The 23,824-nt window shown below is 43.0% G+C and overlaps 1 protein-coding gene and 1 long non-coding RNA gene across 3 annotated transcripts; both read left to right on the forward strand.

Moving 5' to 3' along the window:
* Positions 1–7,984: 7,984 nt before the first annotated feature.
* On the forward strand, positions 7,985–8,784 carry LOC127781279 (NADH-ubiquinone oxidoreductase 20.9 kDa subunit). The gene is made up of 2 exons (XM_052308216.1): positions 7,985–8,264; positions 8,340–8,784. Exons 1-2 carry the CDS (start codon positions 8,111–8,113, stop codon positions 8,492–8,494), a joined length of 309 nt encoding a protein of 102 aa, XP_052164176.1. The 5' UTR covers positions 7,985–8,110; the 3' UTR covers positions 8,495–8,784.
* Positions 8,785–15,234: 6,450 nt separating this feature from the next.
* Positions 15,235–20,544, forward strand: LOC127783351 (uncharacterized). 2 transcript variants are annotated; one of them, XR_008019293.1, is made up of 6 exons: positions 15,235–15,578; positions 16,883–17,150; positions 17,509–17,701; positions 17,986–18,479; positions 19,157–19,214; positions 20,401–20,544. It is a non-coding gene; the product is annotated as an uncharacterized LOC127783351 (long non-coding RNA). The 2 variants fall into 2 exon arrangements; XR_008019292.1 differs by having other exon boundaries at positions 16,883–17,701.
* The last annotated feature ends 3,280 nt before the right edge of the window (positions 20,545–23,824 follow it).

Genomic DNA, 23,824 nt, shown 5'->3' on the forward strand with positions numbered 1-23,824 from the left:
CAATTTCATATGTTAAGTAAGGTATTATTTTGTAACTTATTCGACGTATTAGTACTCAGATAGTTAATACAGGCCTATCGCAGTCTCGGTCGTAGAAACATTATATGGACTTAAACGAGAAGAATTATGTAACATGAAGAAATAGTAGTACAATTTGAACATGATACAACTATTTCCATTGCGGTTACATAGATGATATTAGATTCGAACTAGGAGGGAGGTAATGCAATAGTTGAACACAACGACGATGTAGTAATGGGACAAGGAAGCATGACAGTAGAAATTTCAATATGCCAAGTTGTCCGATAATAGCTAACCCCTACGTGAGGATCCCTCTCCTCTCTCAAAACGCGCTTTAGTAACCCTGTATTGCTCTGGTAGTTCAAGCTGCACAACACGGCTAGGTGGAGTTAGAACCCTTCTGGTGTCTATCCATTCTCTGTATTGACATCTCCTTGGTGGTTCCTGGGAGGAAAGAATAGATGTAAAGCGAGTAAAGTTAGTAAATGTTGTGAGAAAATAAGGATTCATGTAATCAAAATATTCTTACCATGAAATCGCCGTCAAGAATATTTGGACAAACAAAGAATCTTCGACCCAATGTTGTAGGCTTTATGGAACGAAGAACCTGACAATGATCACCACACCTGCATCTTGGACGGGTTTCCCATGGAGGGAGTGCCGTAGTTAGCACCCGCCAGTCGCTCTGTTGTTCACAACATTGTCATTCATAAGCCACTTTTCTCTGTAAGTATTGCTCAGTACTTTCGGATGCAAAATACCAGCGACCTTCTTGTAAACAAGTGGTTAGGTCGAGAACGGGATTTTCTATATCGACCCACTTGATGTATGCGCAAGTCGTAGTGCGGGTCTGCCCAATAGAGTAGTGTTACGAAGAATAAAGCGATTGCCCATACAGAATGAATAAGCATATGCAGATAATAAAATACCTCACGATCATAGTTAGGGCACCTAAAAAAGCGCCTTCCTCGAATATTAGGATTCCTCGAAGCCATTAGTTGGCATCGATCACCGTATAGGGAGAGAGGACGCTGGCACCAAGGTGGTAGTAGGTATACACAAGGATCGCTACGCCAGTTCGGATCCTCAACACCTCGGCGTCTAGCCATTGACGAAAGCCGGTAGGATTTGTAATGAAGCAAGTGGGGAAGAGAGTACTGAATGTGACTGAGTTCTGAAAGATTGTGAGGCCTCACTCGTTAAGGCGACTTATATAGGTGCAAAAAATCGAGTGATATCCCTGACATGTGAACGTGGCGGGGCATGGTGGGTACGCCTGATTGGCGCCGAAAGTTACATGCCTGATCGGTGCCAAAAGTTACATTGGTCGTATGCGGCAAATGGCGGGCAAATACTCGTATCGCACGCGAATAAAGGAGGCTGCATCGGTGCGGCAGAAAGTAGTCGTGCATGCGCCGAAAGGTATCGTACACATATAACAATAACGTAGTCATTACACAAGCATACAGTACTAGAAAGCGCCGCGACCACGCTTGGTCCTCCGGGCCTGTGCTCGCACGTGGTCCTAGGAGTAGGTGAAACGATCCGGTGGCACAGCACAGGTAGCACGAGTGTCTGGCGGCGGAGTGGCCTGCGCCTGGTCCTGCATCTGCTTCGGCGGTGCGCCTCCCAGCTGTAAGGGGCTGATGACGTCCTCTGTCGAGCCTGAAGCGAAGTCGAAGTCAGTGATGTCAAAGAGCAAGGTGGAAGGCACCAAGCGGTCCGACGAGGTCCCAGCATGGTCCAGTGGTGGACCCTGACTCGATGTGCCGGCTGCCTGTGACGAAGTCCCGGTGTACTGCAGAACTGCGCTGAGTGCGAGGTCGATGCAGCTGCCTGAGACGCTGACCCTGCAGCCTGGGAGAAGTGGGCGGCCTGCGTCATAGCGAACTGGGCGAAACCTACACATCGACAACGGGACCCTTGTAAGCTAAGACATAAAATGCATGTAAATTGATTGTCGAAGTAATATTGTTTTTTTAAGTACCAGTGGGGGGCACAACAGAAGGCCTAGTCGAGGAAGGCGGGGTGCTGAACGGTGCACGAAACCCTGAAGCGATCGGCAAGTGAAATGGCTCACATATATATATGCGAGGCATGTACAGAAAAATCCTTAAAAATACTTACCTCCGTGCGGAGGGGGAGTCGGCCTAGGAACGTGTGCAGCTGGACGGGGACCAGTCGGTACAGGTGGCCGCTATACAGCTGCGTCTGCCCGAGCAACATTGTCTGCACGACAGGTGAGCACTCAGAGAATCGAGCGCATCGACTCCACCATCCGCGTGTACGTCGTCAGGTGCTCCTCTACGGGTACCGGAATCCCCGCGCCTAAACGTTGGATCATCGTTGAACCGTCAACGACGACCCAGTTGATGTCGTCGACCTGGATGGTTAATTTGTTCGTACATATTCATAAAATTTGACGAGGAGAAAGACATGAAAACATAAAGGAATGGTGCGATGCAGGGTACTCACAGCACGAGCGAAGTCCTGGTCGCGGTGCCTGGTGTAGAGGTCTCTAGTGCTCGCAACGTGGGGCTGCTGCTCCAAGGAAGCGAAGGTGACCCTAATACGGGTGCGTGGTTGGTACCCGCGTAGGTAGGCCTGGTACGCCTCCTCAGTGTGTGGCTCTCCCTCGTGGTCCACGACCTCCTCGGTTGCGAGCAACCAGTCCTCAACAAAAGTCGCCAACTTGGCGGGCCAGTCGCCAGCTGACTGCTGACCCTTGCGCGAGTACCTGCGAATTAATGTGTCATATTAGTGCGAATCGATAGATGTTGCAAATTATTGTGGACAGGTAGATTTTAATGCAACAACTCAAAGCGTAGTGAAAGATCTTACCGGTAAACAGCAGCTGGGACGGTCATCGGAAACGGTACTGGAAAGGGCTGACGGAAGCCGAACTGCCGCATCACGCGGAAAGGGGTGTGAGGCTCAACGCAGATGTCGAAGACCATCGAAACCGTAGTCATCCAGTATGCCTGGTCCCTGGTGCAGAGTGTGGACAGACCCAACGGCGCATGAGCCTGGGTAACCGCGGCACTGTAGGGCTCCCACACGACGTCAGTCGGCAGAAGGCGGTCAAACTCCATAACAAACTCAGGATACGACCGCCTAACCTGGACGTGAGCTCATCGGCGCTGCAATACGAGACGATCAATGTGATGTACAATGAACTTAGCAATTAACTTAACAATACGAGAAGATCGATGCGACGTACCTAACGACGGCACCACAGAGTACCCATCATAGGGTAGTCGACCTCTGGTCGCTTCGCATACAGTGACTCCTCGTACGCGTGCTGGTCCACCTCAGCGCGGCCGATCGCAATCCTCTCAGCTGCCCAGATAGAAAGAAAGAGAGGGCACCCACCAAAGGTCGCGCTGGGATCCGTCTTCGTGCAAACCTCACAAAGGCCATGGTACAGAGCCGCCAACAACGCGGAACCCCAGCTCCACTGAGGCACCTCGCCTACCACGCCGTCGGCGATGCTCCTGGCGTAGTGCACGAGTCCCTTGTCGACCGCGTGCCTGTGACCGCCATAGAACATCACCCAGCCAAAAAGCCAGAGCAAGTACGCCTCCAAACAGCGGCTGTAGGAGTACTCGTCGGCCTCCGCCTGTTGCTGCTCGACCTGCAAGCGTTCAATAAAATGTTAGGCACCTTAACTGTGGACTAAATATGTAGTACGCTTGTCATTTCGGTACGAAAACACTCATGGTGAACTGAAGCAGCCACCTCTTCGTAGGTCTGGTGTTGCGGTGGTGTGCCAACGGCTCGAGCGGGAGATGCGGTGCGCGCTGTACTAGTGCGAAACGTGCTGTCAGATCGTCCTGCCAGTCCACACCCGTGGTCACTGGCCCAACAGCGTCTCCCGCGAGCGGTAGCCCCAACAAGTACGATACGTCCTGTAGGGTAGGGGCTACCTCACCTCTCGACAAAGGAGTCGTGAACCGTAAGTAGCTCACCGCACGTCCGTGCCCGGAACGTCCCAAGCTGAGCCCCCTGCACCGCAGTAAGGTGAGACCGGTGTCGGTGATCTATCGCCGGGTCCAACAACTGAGGTGTATCCTGACGTGCCATCTCTGAAAAATATAGTGTTTCGTGTTAGAACAATTCAAAAAGTAGTAATGTAAAACAAAAGATAACTTGTAAAATTATGAAATAGTAATAAAATCATGAGAATAATTATGTACAACAAGTGTACAGGCTATTTAAATATAGCAAACGTTACTAAGGGTACATAACGATGACGTGCAATTTAACATATATATAGAGTTCGATAATATAACATAACATAACATAACATTATGTGTCGAAGTCCGACATTACATCAGCATACCTAAAGACACTAGGTGCCTTATTCTGACGTTACATCACGAGACCTAAAGACATGACATGCCGAAGTCTGACATTACACGACGAAACATAAACACATTGATAAGTTCGAAACAAATTACAAGCAAAGCCACATGCCAACATAGAACATAAGAACTACACCACGTAGCCAGACGTGGCACGACGACGCCTAGGACGTGGTCGAGTGGAGGTAGTGCCTTCACCCGTAGGGCGAGCTCCATCTGCTGCTGATCCTGATAGTCCTGCCTCCGCCGCACTTGGTTTCTCCTTATCTTTAGGACAATGCTTGTAGGTGTGCCCATGTTCATCGCATTTGCTGCAACGCTTCACCCTGCCAGCCTCCGACTCGTCCATATCATTGCGGATGCGACGAGTCTTCCTCCTTCCAGCCTTGCCTCAGAGCTTCGATGGGTCAGGAATATTGAGTACTTCATCGTTAGTCTCTGTGAACTCCAAGGCTATGCCGAACCCATAAATCTCGCCGCTCCATGTATGATATATTGCTTGCTTACTGAAGTACTGTGACACATATACTGCATCTGGTATGCCACACTCCGCTGCGGCAGCAATGACATGGGTGCATGGCCTGTGGAGCAACTTCTGCTTTGCACAATAGCAATGACATGTGCTGTCGGCTTTGAGAACACACTCCTGCTTCACTCTCTTGCGGTAGATACCCCTGCCTGCCTTATCTTGACATAGTATCTCAAACCTGTGCTGTTGGGTACCTTGCACTAGAGCTCGATGTTTCATGGCCTTTTTACGCAACTACTCTAGCTTTTTCTGCATGAAAGTTCCAAACAAAATGCTGTTGTTCGGCATAGAGGGAAGAACTGCCTGGAACCGATCCCTAAAATACCTGCATGTCCCATGTAAAATGAACTCCACTATGCCAACTAGTGCCAGTCCACAGACACCGCGCATCACCCAGTTGTAAACTTCTGCCAAATTTGTTGTCATTATTCCATATCTAGCACCACCTGTGTCATACGCCTTGGCCTATTTCTCTTTTGGTTCATGCAGAATCCACTGAGAAAATTTCCGAATCTCCAATCTAGTTCTTCTAACCAATGTTGAACTATCCGTTGGGAGAGGTCCAAGAGCTTGAGGAGGGTCAGCATCGGCGGTCGATGGAGCCGCTGCATGCTGATCACTGCATTTGGCTGTCAACTCATCTAATCTCTTCCAAAGCTCATTGATTTTTTTCTCCTGGTTCTGATTGCATAGCTTCTTAAACATGTTCATGAGCTCCTTGTTCTTGAATTGCTTGAAGAAATTAGCTCCCATATGACGCATGCACCACCTACTCTGTACATCTTCCCACTCACCAGGGTATCCTCGTTCCATACTCCCAAACTGCAACTCTTCTATCGCTCGCAGAATGCCAGCGTGCCTATCATGTATCAGGCACACATTTGGCCTCATACCAACAACTTTTGTTTTAACCAATTTCAGGAACCAGTACCAGCTGTCAGTATTCTCACTCTCAACAAAAGCAAATGCCAAGGGCAATACCTGATTGTTCCCATCTACCCCTATTGCTGTTAGTATCTGGCCCCGATACTTTCCTGTCAAGAATGTCCCATCAATGCAGAGAACAGGACGACAGTTCACGAATGCCATCTTGCATGCATGTAGAGCTAAGAACGCCCTTTGCAGCACACTCTTGCCAGGATGTTCAATTGAGGGGAATTTCTTCACTTCGTAAGAGCTCCTAGGGTTTCTTTCCTCGATAACACCAAGCAGGCGTGGCAAATTGTCATACGAGGCTTCGTAAGTTCCAAATCTCATCTCTATTATTTTCTGTTTGGCCCTCCAGGCCTTGGCATAGCTAATAGTATACTTGTATGTCTCTTCGATGTGTCGGATTATTGACCTTGGTTCATATGTGAGATTATCGATGACATGCGCATACATCTCAGATGCAACAAATGCACATGTAATGTTCATGTGGTATTTCTGAACACCAGGTAGAAAACATGTATGCTTGGTAACGACTGACACTGTCCAATAATCCTTCCATTTCCCCTTATATGCGTGCACTCTCCAGGGACAACCATCTTTTTCCTTAACACACCGAACTTCATATTGTGACCGATTGGACTTGGCAACCCAAAACTCTCTATGAAGTGACACTGCAAAATGTTTTACCGCCTCCTTCATATCTTCTGCTCTACTATAAATCGCTCCCTGAATAACCTCATTTTCTTTGTACTCCCATCTCACAGTATCCTCTTCAGAGACGACCAGCCTAGAAAAATCCTCACTAGCCCATTCTGCTGGATTAATATCCGTCTCATCATCTGACGAATCACCTTCCTCTACACGCTCGTTGTCAGAATCCTCCCTCTCCATTTCATCCACAATGGCACCACAGTCTCCCCCTCGTCGGCCACTCCACCTGGTTGAATGCCCACTGGAGCTACTACGCCCCTGTCCTCTCGTGCGTTGACCTCCTCCACAGAAGTCTCATTTACTTCAGCACTTGGTCCCTCGCCATCATCCATGTTTATCTGCACACCTGGATCCTTCGGGTGAACAAACGGAACCATAGCTAGAGGCCACCCGCGTTGCAATGCATTTTCCACATACCATCTCCACACTCGAGAGTTTTGAACTGGCATTAGTTCCCAATAAAAACCCTCAGTTGCCCAACTTACTATAACATTGATTGTTATGTCACTTGTCTGTGGATCAACTCTCAAGCCCCTCATTAACCATCCTTTTTATAGAAGGTACACTCCTCTCAGCCGGTCTATCAATTCCCCTTTCTGATACAATAAAATCTGACAGATCTACCCCAGTTGGCCCGTAACGGATGTTTCCTGGGCCATGGTAAACTTGGAATATTTGTTTGTTCGACATATCTGTCAACAAAATAACTAGATTATATTACTCTTTCATGCAATAAACATCTACAACGTAATATATTCTTGTGTATGCCAATGCAACGGTAAAGTATTGATTCCAAACTAGCAGATCTACGTAGTTACCGATATCTGCAATACGCACTTCTAGATTAGTACAACTAAAACCCTAAAAATATAATGCATTTATTCAAACAAAGTTTTAAAAAATACACACTATTTAACTCAATAGTCACATATAGGATCTATGAATATTACCTGAAATCAGCGTCTGAATCCGGCAGGGCTTCGCCCTTTCTTCTCTTCTCCTCCCCTTTCTTCTTTTTTTTTCACTGGATTTGAGGGGGGAGGAATGAGGGCTGGGGGCTGGGTGGCAGGCCTTTTATAGGCAGCGAGGCCTGCCGCCCGGCCAGAGGGCGGCAAGGGGCCGCCTGCAAAATGGCCGGCCCCGACTGGTTTTTTTGCATTCGGGCCCCAGAGGGCGGCAAGGGCTTTCCTGCAAAAAAACCCTCCCTCCGTCACCGCCCGTCCCTCCCCCGTTTGCCACGTTTGCAATTTTTTTTGCCGATAGATTATTTCTGTAAATATTTTTTAAAAAAAATCTAAAAATGAAAAAAATTCGGGGCGTCACTCCAAGTCGCTTCTTTTATTTGGGCCGGGCAGTTTCTGGGCTAGACCCATTTTACTGTTTTGGCCCGGCCCGTTTAGCCGCCGCTACTTTCCAGCTTCCAAGGAGGCCACACCACGCACCGCAGCTGCAGCTCATCCCCACGACCAAATCTCGCCGTCTCCGCCTCGCCGCCGCCGCCGCCGCCGCCACCGCCAAGAGGGGGGGAAGCAACCCGCAGCCGCCGCGCGGCGAGATGAACACCGACATCACCGCGTCGGTGAAGCCGGAGTACCCGGTGGTGGACCGGAACCCGCCCTTCACCAAGGTCGTCGGCAACTTCTCCGCGCTCGACTACCTCCGCCTCTCCACCATCTCCGCCGTCTCCGTCACCGTCGGCTACCTCTCCGGTACGTCCTCCCCCCACCCCTCTCTACGTTCCACCCCTGGGAGGAGGAGGCCTCAATTCCGCGCGTCCTTTGCAGGGATCAAGCCGGGGATCCGCGGGCCATCGATGGTGACGGGAGGGCTCATCGGGGTCATGGGAGGGTTCATGTACGCCTACCAGAACTCCGCCGGCCGCCTCATGGGCTTCTTCCCCAACGACTCCGAGGTCGCCCGCTACAAGTACAAGCTGTAGTGAGAAACTTTATCGATTCGCTGCGTTCTCTCTCTCTCTCTCTGCTGCTGCAAGCGTTTACATCTTTTTTTTTCTTTTTCCTGATGATCTCGTTTTAGCTTCACTTGTTGATGTGCGAGATGTGTGGCCTTGGCTGAATAAATGTTGTACGCTGCACGCTTGTGAGGAATTCGTGCTACAATTTAGCTCCCTTTGCCATGGTTTAGTGGCAATTTGGTTGCCGATCTGGTAAAAATTTATGGAACTGAATGTGACCCCCTGCCTGTGAAATTTGGGGATTTTGTTCTTAAGTGACTCTGGAAGTCGTTTCAGGAACTCAGGATTTGGGAGGCTGATTTCTTTACATGTAGTGGTAGTCTTGTGGTACTGGCCAGATGCGGGGCAAAGTCTGCCTGCCAAATAGTTCGTAGATAGTTGTTGTGAGAGGGGAATTATAACTTGCATCTTGGAGAATCGTAAGGAAGTAAGATGTTACGATGAGGGAGCACAGTGATAGTTCTTGCTAACCTAAGAATACATAAATTGCTATGCCACATTTAGCTAAGCGGTCTCTAGTGGTTTTGCTCTTAGTTTATTCTCTCAGATGTTATATACACTGAAAATATTATTTGAGGCAAGGAACACTCAGCGGTGAACAGTACTGCCTCAAATTTTGCCGCAAAAGGACTAATATTAGTTTTTATATATGTAAATCTGAAGGCATGATACGATAATTATTTGATTCTGAGTACCATGATGGCATGGTTGAACTAGTTTAAGACGCCATATTAGACTAGCAATGCCATGCTGCATAGTTGTCTTATTCATTCTCTTATGTAGGTTAGCAAGATATATGAGATAACATATCAGTAATCAGGACGCATAACTTGATTCAGTTGTTTGTTTTTCATACTCATCTCATCCCAATGCTTTTGATACCAAATCACGTGCAGTGTTTAGTTCAGAGAATCGGATATTGGCTCCTCCTATGTCTCAAACTGCTTGGCTGCCTACTAGAAATGAGTTGATAATTGTAGCATTTAAAAAAAAAATCGACCGCTGTCCTAGCTTTGGTGATATTCAGTCGTGGATTTAGAATTTTTTTTAGCCTAAGCAAGCCTAATGATAGATAAGAAGTACACATAAACCCATATAACTACATAGACCATTTATCATAGGCATAAGCAAAAAATTACAGTTGTTGAGTTCTAATTTACAAGGAAAACCGATGTACAAAATTATATTGATGAAATGATGGCCGTGTATTATCTTAAATAGAAATTATATAGGGCTTGTATTATCTTAAAAAGAAAAAAAAAAGATGATGAATGCTGGACAGTTAGGTCACCTTGCCTTCATATTGCAGACATATGATGATGTAAGTATTTGCTTTGCTAATTTACGTTGCTGATCCACTGATCTGACATTCTGATCTCCATTAGAACTAGTTGATTAAACATGTCAAATTACTTGTTGTTCCAAGGTTTGTCCTAAGTCAAACATTTGTATCTTTGACCAACAATTTCTAGAAATTCATATAGTTCAACATCATAAAATTAATGTTTTTAAGATGCACCATGAGAAATGTTTTTATAATATACAATTCACGTGTTGTTAAACTACACGAATTTCTAGAAACTGATGATCAAAGATAAAAGTGCTTGATTTAGGACAAAGCTAGAACTACAAGTAATTGGAAATGGAGGGAGTAGCTATTATTAGTACTTAACTGCACGCGGCTCAACGCCTGAACCTATGATGATAACTAAGTACTGCTCACTGGGCTGCATGTGGCAAAGTGACGCTAATTAAGTATTACTGGTCACTTGATGCATGCGGCGGAGCCCGGGCACCTGTGGCGGCCTGTCCAGGGTAGTCAATTCCTGGCTCTGCAACTGGTGATATTCCTGAGCTGATGACTTGTTCAGCCACCATGCATTGTACAAGAACATGCAGTCCAGAGATGTTGATTGGAGAGTGTGAGTTACTTTTTGCTTCCCCCATGCTTGATCACATTAAGTAGTTCTTTAGGAAAAGAGGACAAACCTATGTATGGTGCCAGCTTCCATCAAAATGTTTTGTTTTAGGAATGATGTGTGTGTTGTAATGTTATTCTTGCTTATCATCCATATCTAAATCGTTATGTTCTTGAAAAATGGAAATCAGAAACATAGTTTCCAATCTGAATCTTTTGGGAAGGTTCTAGGGACTACAGATTCTGGTTACTTTAAGTTGGTATAATTTAATAATATAGCTCTTTGGCGTCCTAGAAAGTATCATAATTTCATATTTAGTATGGTAAATGAAAAATATTGGTGGAATGAACAAAGAATTGGTCAAACAGAGGACCTCACACTTATTGTTTTTGGATTTGCATGTTGCTTGACAAATAGAAGTATAATTTACCCAGAATGCCTCCATCTATCTTGGAAGATTTGGTAAAGTACGGTGTCACTTCTATCTATGCTGAATGCCTGTATGTGTGCAACCTGAGTATATAGTTGTATGCTGTATGCCTGTATATGCGCAACCTCTATGTTGTTGCAGTAGAACGTTTGAGAAGTTTATCTGAAACCAATTGTTTTCCTTTTGCTACATAATTACATGAGCTTGTGACTCCGTTCTTAGTTAAATGTTGCACCATTGTTAGTAATTAATCTGCAGGTAAAAATATGACCAGGAAGTCTTCTGAATAACAGGTGTTATGAGACTAGGACGATGACATTGAACTCTGGAATTTACTGCTGTAAACCAACGCGTCTATTAGTGGATCATCGGATTCGTTCCCTGTCCCTCCCACAGCAGTAGAGGCGTGAGATGACATAGAACATCCGCGCTCATCCCTTTGCCCTCAAGAACATTGCAGAAGTAAACAATGAACACAGATATAGGGTGGGGCTCTCTCTTTATTATAGATTTCATTTGGAGTACAAGCCAGCCAATCTTAGATGTCTCGCCCTGCCCTTGTATATATAGGGGTCTTAAGAGGAGATAGATCTTACCTCTACTCCGTTTGGATTAGTCCAAAAAAAAAAAGGATCTTATCTCCCCGGGAGATAATATTCCGTAACATTTACATCTACCAAAGTTAGCTGCATAGTTTTTCTGTATTTGCTGATTTGCATTTTGCAGTAATTTCCTCTTGGCACAAGGTTTTGGCTTCTACATTAGCTTTTTAATTAGAGGTTAGCTATGCGTTTATTTCACAAGTCAGTGCGGGGGGCATAATTTCAAAACTTATTGTTCAGTGTTTGAGAAATCAGCTTAATATCAAACAAATTGTGTTATAAAAAATTCTGCATATGAAATAGAGCCCTTTTTTTTTTTTACAAACATTAACCTCTAAGCTGCGTAGGATTGCTGAAATCCTTATTATCAACCTGGTCAGGGAAGAACGCAACGACCCACGAAATTCGTGGGCTAGTTTAGGTTCACTTCTGGCCCCGCAGAGATCTTTGCGGCCCATAAATATTAATGGACCGAAAGTTCCGGTTGGACCAAAATACAGATGGTCCACCATGAAGACGGGCTAGATTAGGTCCATATATATAGGTGGGCCGAGAATACAGTATGGGCCACCAGTTGACCTAGCTAGTGGACATAAAAGGATGGTTTGTAAATTTGACTTCCCGTTCAAGTTCAGGGCTACAATTTGGGAATTTTTTTTCATTTTTTCATTTTTATTTTTTAATATTCACAGAAATATTATACCGGTGAAAATATTTACAAAAATAGAAATATTAAGGTGACGTGGCACATGGTGCCGTGTGTGTATTTTGCGCTGAGGTCATATGCAATTTTCGCCGCATGCAAAATTCGCATGCCCGCTCAGCAGCCTCCAGTGCCTGGTCACACAAGTCACCCTGCCGCCCTCCCCGAGAGCGGCAGGGTTTATTTCTGTAAATATTTTCACCGGTATAATTTTTCTATAAATATTAAAAAATAAAAATTTAAAAATGAAAAAAAATCTACAATTTGGCGCATGATATCACCGTGGATTGGGCTAAAAGTAGTAAGGCCGAGGAAAAAGCTAATAACTGGATAAATAAACAAGATGGGTACCACGCGCGTTGCTGCGGGAGAATTGTGTGATAATATAATATATATGAGTTCTAAAATTTTCTTTCTTACCTACTATACAATTTTTTTTTTCATGTTTTATATATTTTTATACCTTTATCAATTATCCAAAAGTTATAAATGATTGGGTTGTATGGTGTGCCTTTTAGGAGAAAGAGATGCAATTTGCAAGAACTGCATCAATTTGCGTCAAAGGTCCTAGATACATAACTGCCCAAGATATTATCTTACCGCCTTGATGAATCATCCAAATACTAAAATAAATTGAGGTGATGTGAAAAGAAGCAATTTACACCCTTGATGAATAATCCAAAGGCTAAAAATAATTAAGGTGATGTGGCTTCATGAGAGGAGAGAATTAGCATTAACTATACTTAGTGGGGATAAACTTTATAGATATATAGGATAAGTCCACTTCGATTTCCTTAACTAGCAGCCGAATCTGACTCATTTACAATAGCAGATCTCTCAACCCCCAACTATTAAAACCAGTGCAATTTGATTCCCTCGACTGTTTTGGAATTTGGAGGATAGTTTCGTTGACGTGGCGGTGTTAACATGGTATTCATCCAACATGACATTGACATAGCGCTTATGTGATATTAGAATTAAAAAAAATATGAGACCCATTTGTCATGTAAAAAAAGTTATGGGACCCACTAACATGTGGGGCCCGCATAATCATCTTCTCCTTCCTTCTTCATCCTCCCTCTCTCTTCCTTCTCTCTCCTTCTCACATAGCTGGGGCTGAGCGGCGGCGGTGGCAAGAGATGGAGCGGCAGCGGCGGGTGGAAAAGGAGCTAGGTGGCAAAATCAAACAGTGCGGCGACGAGGAATGGTTGCGTGCCCTGAGCACAATTCCGAAGGGAGACGGCGCGCAGTGGAAGGCATCGGTCATCGAGGAAGATGGGAAGCGTGCTCCACACTGCCTCTCCTCGTCGCCGCTGCTCCACGCTGCCGCTCCTCTTCCCTGCTCCCCATCGTCGGTGGAAGGTGTCGGCGGAAACCGGTCCACACCGCCACTCCTCGCCCCCTCTGCTCCGCGGAGCCATCCTCGTCCCAGTTCCGCGCTGCCGCTCCACGTCGTTGGTGGAAGGCGTCAACGGAGGCGCCACGAGTTAGGATGAGATGGAAGGAAGCCTCTGCTAGAACGGCCACGTCGTCGACGCGTGGACCGAGCGCCTGATCTACTCCTAACTCATTCCGACACCATAGTTTGGTACACCACTACTACTTTGCTCTCTATTGCCGCCATGGCGCCATTGCCAAGAATGCCACCTTACTACGTGCTTGTGACCATGGTTTCCCTTATCGTTTGGAGGGGGGTTATCGCACCCCTGCTATAAGGCGGTTACTGTGGTAACCGCCGAAAACCGTGTTAATTTCGGCGGCAAACATTTGAATTAAAAAAAATTGATGGTTTCGCGGTTCGGTTGCGGTTATCACACGGTTTGACACGGTAACCACGATATTTGCGCGGTAACCGTGAGTTGTGTAGCCGAATAGAATAATGCTAAAAAAATTGAAAAACCACCTAAAAGTAGAAATTAGGGATAATTAGAAGAATATATAGGATACTTGTAAACCTAACTTTTGGATGTAAAATACAGAAAACGGGCATGACTTTTTCTATATTATGGAGATATTTTCTCCTCTATTGAGCCGGTTGCATGGTACAACTTAAGGCCCAATACCTTTTTTTATTTTTTTTCATTTTCTAAACTATTATTCATTTTGCCCTCAAATATGATTTTATTTTACTCTTTTTCAAAAAAAATCTTCACCATCTACCTTTTTTTTTTTAAAAAAAACAAGAACTACATTCATGCTTTTTTTTTTTTTTGGAAATGTTGAATTTGGTAAAAATTCCATAAAACCCTACTGACGGTAACCATCATCGTACCCCTGCGGTAAGCACGGTTATCGTGCTAACCGCACAGTTTTCGACGGTAAGGGAAACCTTGACGACGACCTACGGCCCCCCACCCCCCAAAGCCTTGGCTCTACTCAACTCTTCATCATGGATGGCGCTTGCATGATCCATGACCTTCTTGCTTCCATCAATGTCAACGAACTAGGGCGGGCGGGGAGGGGGGGTCAGCGGAGGCTAGGGGCCGGAGGCGGTTGCTACCCGTGGCCTGTCGACAGGAGGTTCCCAAGCTGTCAATGTAGATGTACACCATCATCACCTCCACGTGGTTGCAACTCTTCGCCCTACCGGCACTGGCGAGCTATAAAAGTTATTGCGGAGGATGATTCATGGTAGAAGAAGGGGAGCCCGCCGCGGATTACCGGAGCTCCTTGTCGCTGACCTCACACTGCCACTGCCTCCTCCCGTTGACGGGCTTACCGGCCACCACCCCAGCGGTGAACTCCTGGGGAAGAGTAGGAGATGAGAGGAAGAGAAGAAATGAAGGGAGGGAAAGTAGAGGAGGCCATTTACATGTGACCCTCATATGGTTTTTCTATTTTATTCTTACTGACTATGATATCATGTCAGCAAAACCACATACCCATAGTGTTATAGGAGTATGACCTAATTTGACCCGGTTTTAAGATTTCCGGTATTGACGCTACATAAAGTTTGAGGGACGTGAACTAGACTTATTTCTTATGTGAATGGGCTATATCGTTTCGTTTGTAAGCCTTCCGGCCCATCTTCTGACCAGTCGGCACAAAAATGGGCTGGAAGCCTCTTTCAAAGACGTTCCCTGTCTTCGTCGGCGACGGCGGCGGACGACGCCGGCGGCGAGTAGGCTTCCAGCAAATACCGCGGCCTAAACCCTAGCCCACTCCGGCGATGACCAGGTCTCGCCCCACCCCACCCGCTCGATGGGGGCGCCCGCTAGATAGAGGAGCAGCGGCCGACCAGCCGCCAGTGGCGAAGCTGTCGCCGCCACCGATTCGCGCGCCGCGGCACTGTTCCCACCTAGAGAATCGCGCTGTTCGACCTCGTCAACCACGACGGCGCTGCCCCGGCCTCCCGGTACACCCTCTCCGTGGCTTTCGGTGACGAGGGATTAAGGTATTCGTTTTCGTAGTTCGTATCTGTTCTACTTTTTTGATAGTTTGATGCACATTTGGGGTTAGGATGCTGCCCACCGGGAGTGCTGATTCAAAGCTAACTTACTGAATTTAAAATGCTTTGCCGACACCGGACGGCGCAGCTGAGCAACTGCGGGCGCCGGTTTTGAGAGACTGGGAATACTAAATTGGAGTAAATATCCCACTACGTGAGCTGAATGCATAGGGACGATGGGAGACTTGTTGTTTATTATGTGCTAAATCGCCGACTTAATGACAGTTCATTAGCTGTTGGCCACATTAGCTTTAAAACTAGGAGGCTTAGCTATGATTTTTTGTTCACTTGTTAATTTTTTCAAGTTATGCGCCTTTTTGTGCATCATATAATTTAGAGTAATTGAAAAGAAATGTGGTCTGGTTCGTTCCTTCAATTCATCCCAAGAAAAGGTCTCGCAAAGATAAATCGTAATGCGTGTATCTTTTGCAGTTGGGAGTGTTCTGTCCAAAAGATTTCTAATCATCATAACTAGCCCAACTAATTTCCCAAATCGCGAAAAATCTTTCAGCACTTCATAACCATCAACTACTTGATACAAATGTGCAATAATATATGTCCTCTAAAGTTAAGTCCTATTGTTAACATATGTCGAAAAGCTTTCCTTCTTTGCTTAAAGAAAGGTGAAGGCATGGAATGTTTTGGGAGTATCAAACACTCTCTCACATCACCAATAATGCACCATTAAAAATTCGTACCATCAACTGTTGCCCCTGTATTAGGACACCCTTAGACATTTGCATCAGGAACCTGACGTGGGTGCAGAAAATTATATTAATTGTTTAGCCTGCTGTTGTTGCTGTCTCAGTTCAAAATGCTAATTATCAGCAATTTGTCTACCTATATTTCTACTAACAACTTGTCAAAAGTTAAAAGTAAAGCATTACTCACAACAATTGCATTGGATCATGCATTCAACTATGGTATCAAGTTGATGAAGGACAAAATTATATATGATTCAACTTTCTGGAGCTGAGTCTGACAGATTGAAAAGCCATAGGAAACGGCTGCCAGTTCGCCTGTTTGTTTGTCCAGTGATTCCATTTTGGTGATGTTTCATATAACCCAATCAAGCAACATTCACGAAAACCACATATGTTTTGATCTTGGGAACTTGTTGAAGCAATGATCTGGTTATCTGAATCTATGTAAAGCAAATGCACTGAGATAATGATGCACACCAGTAGACTGATATCCTCTTACTTCTTTTTTCCTTGACAGTATAACAATGTACAATTGTTTTCTTTCAGAAAAAGATGGGAGCATGCTTTTAGGTTCCTGTGATCTGCTTTCTTCATAAATTCAGTTTATGGTTCATGTTGAAGACATCCTGATGATGTAAATGAGATATTAGTTCACTGGTGGGAGGGGCATCATCGCAAGTATTTAATTGGGTTTTGAAGGCTGATAGAATGGAACTAAGATCTGGAGCTCATGCAATGCTACAACTGTGGTAATAGATGCTCTTTCTGGATTAATGTAATTACTATGGTGAATTGGCAGATGCACATTAATCTTGTGAGTTTATATTCTACTGCTGATTCAGATTTATTCGCTTGTCATTTGGATTGCTTGGTTTTCTGTGATTCGATCTTGCAACTATTACCATCCATTCTGTCAGGTGCATGATTTGAATAACTCTCCTGCTAGATTGAAATTAAATTTAAGAGTACGAAATTTGCCGTTTCAACTTTTGATCGGCATGGCAAGCTCTCATGCATTAGGAAGGGACAACCTAATAAAAAAAATCAATGTAGTGCCTCATCAGCAGCATTAATGAAGTATTCACATTAGCTGTAGCTGCACCATTGGACTTTGACGAGTCAAATTGTCATTTGTGAACTACTGTAATCACTGTTTTCCTTTTCTAATGAAGCTGATTGAGATCCAAATGCTCGTGATGAAAAGCACAGCATGGGATGGTGCGCCCTGTTTAAGGGCAGCATGATGAGCAGAATCCAATAGGTGAAAAGATTCGGCACCATGGTGTCCCTCGCACGCAGCTTCAGCGAAGCTGCAGCCAGCCCAAATAGCAAGAGTAAACAAATGCAGCCAAGTACACAGTATAGGTACATGTCTTATGCATGTGAATTTGTTATTATCAATTTACCATGTTCCAACACCTGTTACTACTATTAACCATGACTGGTGATTGTTGGCTTTATAATGATATTTATATGACCTCACCCTGTCCAGTTAGAAATATGTCTGATTTAGTCAGCCCCAATAAGCCACAGCCAAACAATATAGTTTGGTATTACCCAGTATCACAGTATAAGTCTATCCTCCTGGCACACAATACAAGTCCATCGACAAAACCAAGAGGTTATTTAACCACTTGATTTTTCTTCAGGTTTTTGCACGCACAAGATCATACCTAACGTACAGGTACAAAAATATTTTTATAAGAGCCATCTATCTGTCTGTCAGTACCTGTTTCTGCTAATTATTAGTTCTTGCTTATTTTTTTTCTCTGTACACAAAGCCAGTGCGAATTAAAAAGATTGTACTAATTTTAAACTGGGCAGCATCCAAGCAGAGTGAAGCTACTCCACGCAAGTGGGAGTTTTTCCTGTCAGCAAACTCAAACACATTGGAATTAATAATGGCATCCTATTGTTCCCTGTTCCCTTCCTTGTTTTTCCCCCCGCTGCCTCCTCTCCTCATATCTGCCCATTCGGTTATAAAAGTAGACCTGGTCTCGTCCCCTCTTTGCACCAACACAGCATTCTTCCTGCTCCAGTTCTAGTCTTCTAGGGTTAGAAGTGATGAGAGGTCAAGATAAGCTGTGGGTAAACAAGCTCAATCACTATGGTGTGGGTGTAGAGATCTGATCTATATATCCAGGTAATTAATTAAACTAATTACGTTAAGTTTACTTTCGAGCCATCTGTGATCTTGGCATGACTGCTGGTTTGCAGCTATGGCTTTCAAAAGCTTGCTGTGTCAATCTCCTAGATCTAATGGTTGGCACAGCAAGTATATAACACATATTTTGGTTTGTTCACCTAGATCTGCTTTCCTTTACTGTTCCATGTCAATATTGATCCTTGTGGAACATAGAATATAAGGGGCAGCACAGATCTTGTTAAATTACATAGTGTGCTTGATCTGTGGTACCAGTTTGATTTTTTCTGATACATGGGAATCTCATAGTAAATGCCAGCGTTACTTTTCCTTTCCAAAAATCTTGCTGGTTCAGGTATTATTTACATATCAGGTGCACTTAACATACATGTACGCTTGATCTACCAAAGATGTCTTCAGCAAGTTTATTACCATCTATCATAAAAAATAAGTATATTACAAGATACAACAAAGCAAAGGTGCCACTATACCGCATATGGAACCTTAAGTGAAGTCACCTCACTGGGGGTTTTAGAGTTGGAGATGCCTCCATTGTGTGTGATGCATATTTTCCACTGCGGATGGCTAATAAAGTAATAATAACATAGCAAAACTATATTTGTTATTGACAATACTTGACACTTGATTGTGCTAACATTTACTATTTCTTCTTGTAGGTTTTGTAACCAGGGGCAATAAGCTAGAGGCAGCAACTGCATAACTTGCGAGAAACTTGTAAGATTTCTTTACAACCTATGGAAAAGATAGGTTTACTTGTCTTAATTTTTTGCTGTTCTTGTTAACTAGGAAACCAGAAGAATTATTAACAAGAGAGAATTTATAACAAACAAATTTGATGCCAATTCTATCCTTGACTCTTTTTTTTTTCTATTTTTTTTATCTCTTGAGTCATCTAGTCATTTCACTGTTTGAAAGTTGGGAACATCTGCATCACCTAAGATATGATCCTACCTATCCCTGTGGAATGTGTTATCTGTGTGTTCAGTTTACAGGCTGTGTTACTAAAATAATGCATGTATTTGTGAGTAGTAGTGTTCTGATGTGATGACCTTCAAGCTAGACCTCCACATTTGCGAGAACTTTCACCATCAAGACAAAAAAACATGATGAAACAACCTATCCAATACATATAAAGCGCCATAGGATGAACTCACTCGTACCAAACTGGCACTCTCATGGTATGGTATGACATGTGGAAATGGGTATACGCATGAGATCTCCCGGAACTGAATTCACTTTGATATAATAACACCTTGGCATGTAATAGCATTAGTAAATGACGTCCAAGGAATATTAGAGTAATCATAGCGTTAATACTGTAAAAGGAACATATTACTTGTACTAGTCCTTGATTGACATTCAGGGTCTGTTTAGTTCCCACACCACACCCTGTCACATCGAACGTTTGAACACCTGCATGAAGTATTAAATATAGGCTAAAAAAATAATTAATTGCACAGATTGCGACTAATTTTGAGATGAATCTTTTAAGCCTAAGTGCTCCATGATTTGACAATGCGGGATTAATTAGGCTTAATAAATTCGTCTCGCGGTTTACTAACGGATTTTGTAATTAGTTTTTTTATTAGTGCCCAAACACCCCATGCGACACCCTATATAATATCCGATATGACACGCTAAAACTTTACACCTCTAGATCTAAACACCCCCTCAATACGTACTGAAACAGCTACCGGAGTCCAGAAGTAAAACTTTTTCACCTGAGTATCACATAAGCTCAGCCATTTCGCTATGGTACTCAAAGGTCTAAACATGGCAAATAGTCTAAGTCTGTAACAATTATTATAGATATCAGTACAAACAACTTAACGGTGAGGAGACAGTTATATCATGATTTTCATGCTGATTATTATTCCTATATATGATGTGCTTCCTTCAGGTTGGATGATGATCTTGCCAATGATTTTGCCGCAAGTTATGCAGTTGCTGCCTCAAGCTTACTGCCTTTGTTTGCTAAACCATGAAACCAGCACAACAATAAGAGACTCCAATTGCAAGAGACCTTCCAGGAAATCTTTAGTAGGCATCATATGTTCAATACAAATATACCTGAGGTTGTTAGAGCAAATTATCTGCTCATGTACGATTACACTATCTCTATTATCAGAAAATCACAAGAACTTTTGTTGCTGGGTTTTGCATTAGTACAAGTATCTGGCTCCTGATTTTTCTTGACGTTTATCATTTTCCATTCTGAGCTATACGAGCAATAGGCTCCGGATTGTAGTGACCTCCTGTGCAAGTTTTACCTCTTCGGCAAAAAATAATTGTCGGCCTACGGGGCAAACTATTCTGTCCCCTCTAACTAATAATGTCTTTGAACATTTTGATCATATACCCTCCCATTTTATCAAAAATTGAGGATTTATTCTTCTGTCACTGACATGTAGGGTTTATCTGAGGGCATTGACATGCGGACCATGAGGGTAAATCCTCAATTTTAATCTAATGGGAGGGCATATGATCAAGATCCACATTAAGGACCAGCTATTTAAAATACGGAAATTAAATTCTTAAAAAAAAATAGTAAGTAGATCTGTATACTTGTAACATTTCAATTTATTAGGTTACTGCAACAAAATTGATGGAGAAAATACTCCAAAGAGTCGTGTGTGAATTATGACCAGATATTTGTACCTTTCAATACGGTGGAACTTTCCTGCTTAATGACAGTAGAAATCACAATGTAAATGAACTAGTCACTTGATTATAAAGCCTCATTTAGAGGATCACAACCCTTACATGGGTTTCTTTGGAATTCAGATAGAATAGGATCTTCCATAGGGATTTTGGATTTAAATTTTGTGAGGTCATATGTCATGTTTTCATTTCTTTGTTTTTGTAATCTTATATTTCTAGACTTTGTTTCCTACAAATGCCTTGTAAAGTTTTCACGAGTTGTTCATTCCTCTGGATTTTAAAGGATGTGACGCTATTATATTTTTTCTTTAAGCCACAAACAACTAAATTTCGACTCATTTCAAGTGACAAGCTAATGCCAACGCCCAACGCATCATTCGTTGGCCATTTTCTTGTGCATTTGCCTATACACAGTTTGTTCTTAATCTAGCCTTATTCAGATTTATGTGAATGGAAGTCCTCTACGTTATAGTGTTCATGGCTGTGTGGTTAACACTTAACAGTCTATAGGATTGTTTAATTCATGGTAAAACCTGGTTCGATGGAAAAATAGCCAAATTATTTTCCCGGTCCTTGAAAGAGGTACCGAGAGTGTTGTGCTGAATGGATGAATAACTGTATAGTTTGTGATAATAATTCGAATGTACAAACGAACTAAGGGTGCGTTCGTTTCTGGGGATTGGGTGAGAAAGCCTATCGTATTCCGCGCGCACGCTTCCCAAACTATTAAACGGTGCATTTTTTATAAAAATTTTCTATAGGAAAGTTGCTTTAAAAAATCATATTAATCTATTTTTAAAATTTAAAATAGTTAATACTCAATTAATCATGCGCTAATGGCTCACCTCGTTTTGCGTATCTTCCCAATCTTCTCAAACTCCTTCTCCTCAAACTCACCCTAACTATATATTATAAAGTTGAAATATAAATTTGAAATGTTTTTTTAAGAAATTTATATATATAAAGTTTTTATGAAAATTATGAACCATGGCAGTTTGACCAAACCATCGTCAACCCGACAAATAAGCCTTCCTAGATTTTTATTGAGAATCTCACTATCGCATTAGCCACTGATAAATCTATAAAGGAAAGGGAAAAAAAGACTTTGTTAGAGCATCCATTGCTTGAACTCCTCTCTCTCAAATATGGAGTAGTTACTTAGGACTATTTTTTAGTAACTATAGTAATATGAGTGAGTTGTAACTTGGGTCAATTTTTATTACCAAAGTTTAGGAAAATATATAATATAAACCATATATATAGTGTAAATCTGAAAACTACCATGGGATCGAGAAATAGACGTCTGATATTTGTCCATGTCACCTGGAGTAAAATTTTTACTCTTATAATTAACCAGATTACTGAGAGTAAAAAAAATCTCAGGCTTCTACTTCTCAATCTTACAGTAGTTTTACACTAGATATGTAATTTGCATCATATATTTTCTCCCAAAGTTTTATTTTGGATCATCATTTACATTTTTTTCTACCTTTTTTAGGTTGAATGCTACAAGGCATTTGCCCCGTACTGTTTTTTTTCCCTTTAGCCTAGGTTTTTTTTTTTTTTTTCAATTTGGAACACTCCGATCACTCTCCTTTAGCACACCAACGACATCAAGCACATCGCCACCACGCATCAGCGAACTCTCCTACGACCAAGCCATACTTTCCTGGAGAAGACGATATGGATGGTTAAGGAATAGAGTCAGGGTAGTAAAATAAATATAGAGTTGGCCAAAAGTTACTTTAACAGTGAAAGATGCCCCAAAAATGCAATTCACTCTAGTAATATTTTGACAACTACAACAAAAAGTGTATTTGAATAATTATCCAATCCAAAAAATGTGTTTTGAGCTAAACTAGGCACGAACTTAAAATATCAACAAGTCCGAATTAACCATATAATCTTAGAAGAAAAAGAGGTCCAAACCTTAACCCACTTGTCAAGGAGGAAATCAACTGCTGCCACATGAGCTTAGTTGTAAGTATGAAGTAGCCAAACTAGATGCCGACTTCAACTTTTCACTAGTCAAATTATACTGGCATTTATTTATATACTCCAAAAAAGGTTCAAAGAATCAAAGTAGAGCAAATTATCTATCTATATGTCTGGTCAGTGCTGAATGTTCAAACCAGTATCAACTTGTTAAATTTAATAATCTAAACGAGCAGAGAGTGCAAAGAATATAAGATATTTTTCTAAAAACTATGAAAATTATGAAAGAAAGCCATGGTATAAACTATCGGTGGCTAAAAGCATGTGAACTTTGGTGGCGAGCTGCATCTGTGCTGGCACAAACTGTTTTATTCTGCACTAGTAACGTAGTTTTTAACACCCATCTGATTAAAAATCGACAAAATGAGTAGCTACCTACTTTGTTTAAAGGTGTGTAATTGAATATTAGCACATAATTTAGATGGGGGAATATGTCTTGGGATGTGTGAAGAGAGGCCGTGTCTTAACATTGCCAATATGTTATTAGCAATAATGCATCATTAAGAATTGGCTACATTAGAAGATTCCGGTAGTAAAGCGTATCCAGCAGACACACATCCGCATATAGAGTATCAGACACCATACCTCACGTGGCTGCTGAGGAAAAGGCTAATTATTGGCCTAAATGCCGCGATTGGGGTGCGTTTACACTAGCATAATTTTATTAC

This window comes from Oryza glaberrima, chromosome 8 (genome assembly GCF_000147395.1).
Source record: "Oryza glaberrima chromosome 8, OglaRS2, whole genome shotgun sequence".
NCBI classification, from domain to species: Eukaryota; Viridiplantae; Streptophyta; class Magnoliopsida; order Poales; family Poaceae; genus Oryza; species Oryza glaberrima.

Excerpts from the sequence above, each read along its gene's own strand:
- LOC127781279 (XM_052308216.1), top strand. The coding sequence starts at position 8,111 with ATGAACACCGACATCACCGCGTCGGTGAAGCCGGAGTACCCGGTGGTG. Across the intron at positions 8,265-8,339 it reads CACCGTCGGCTACCTCTCCG|GGATCAAGCCGGGGATCCGC; the intron begins GTACGTCCTCCC and ends CGTCCTTTGCAG.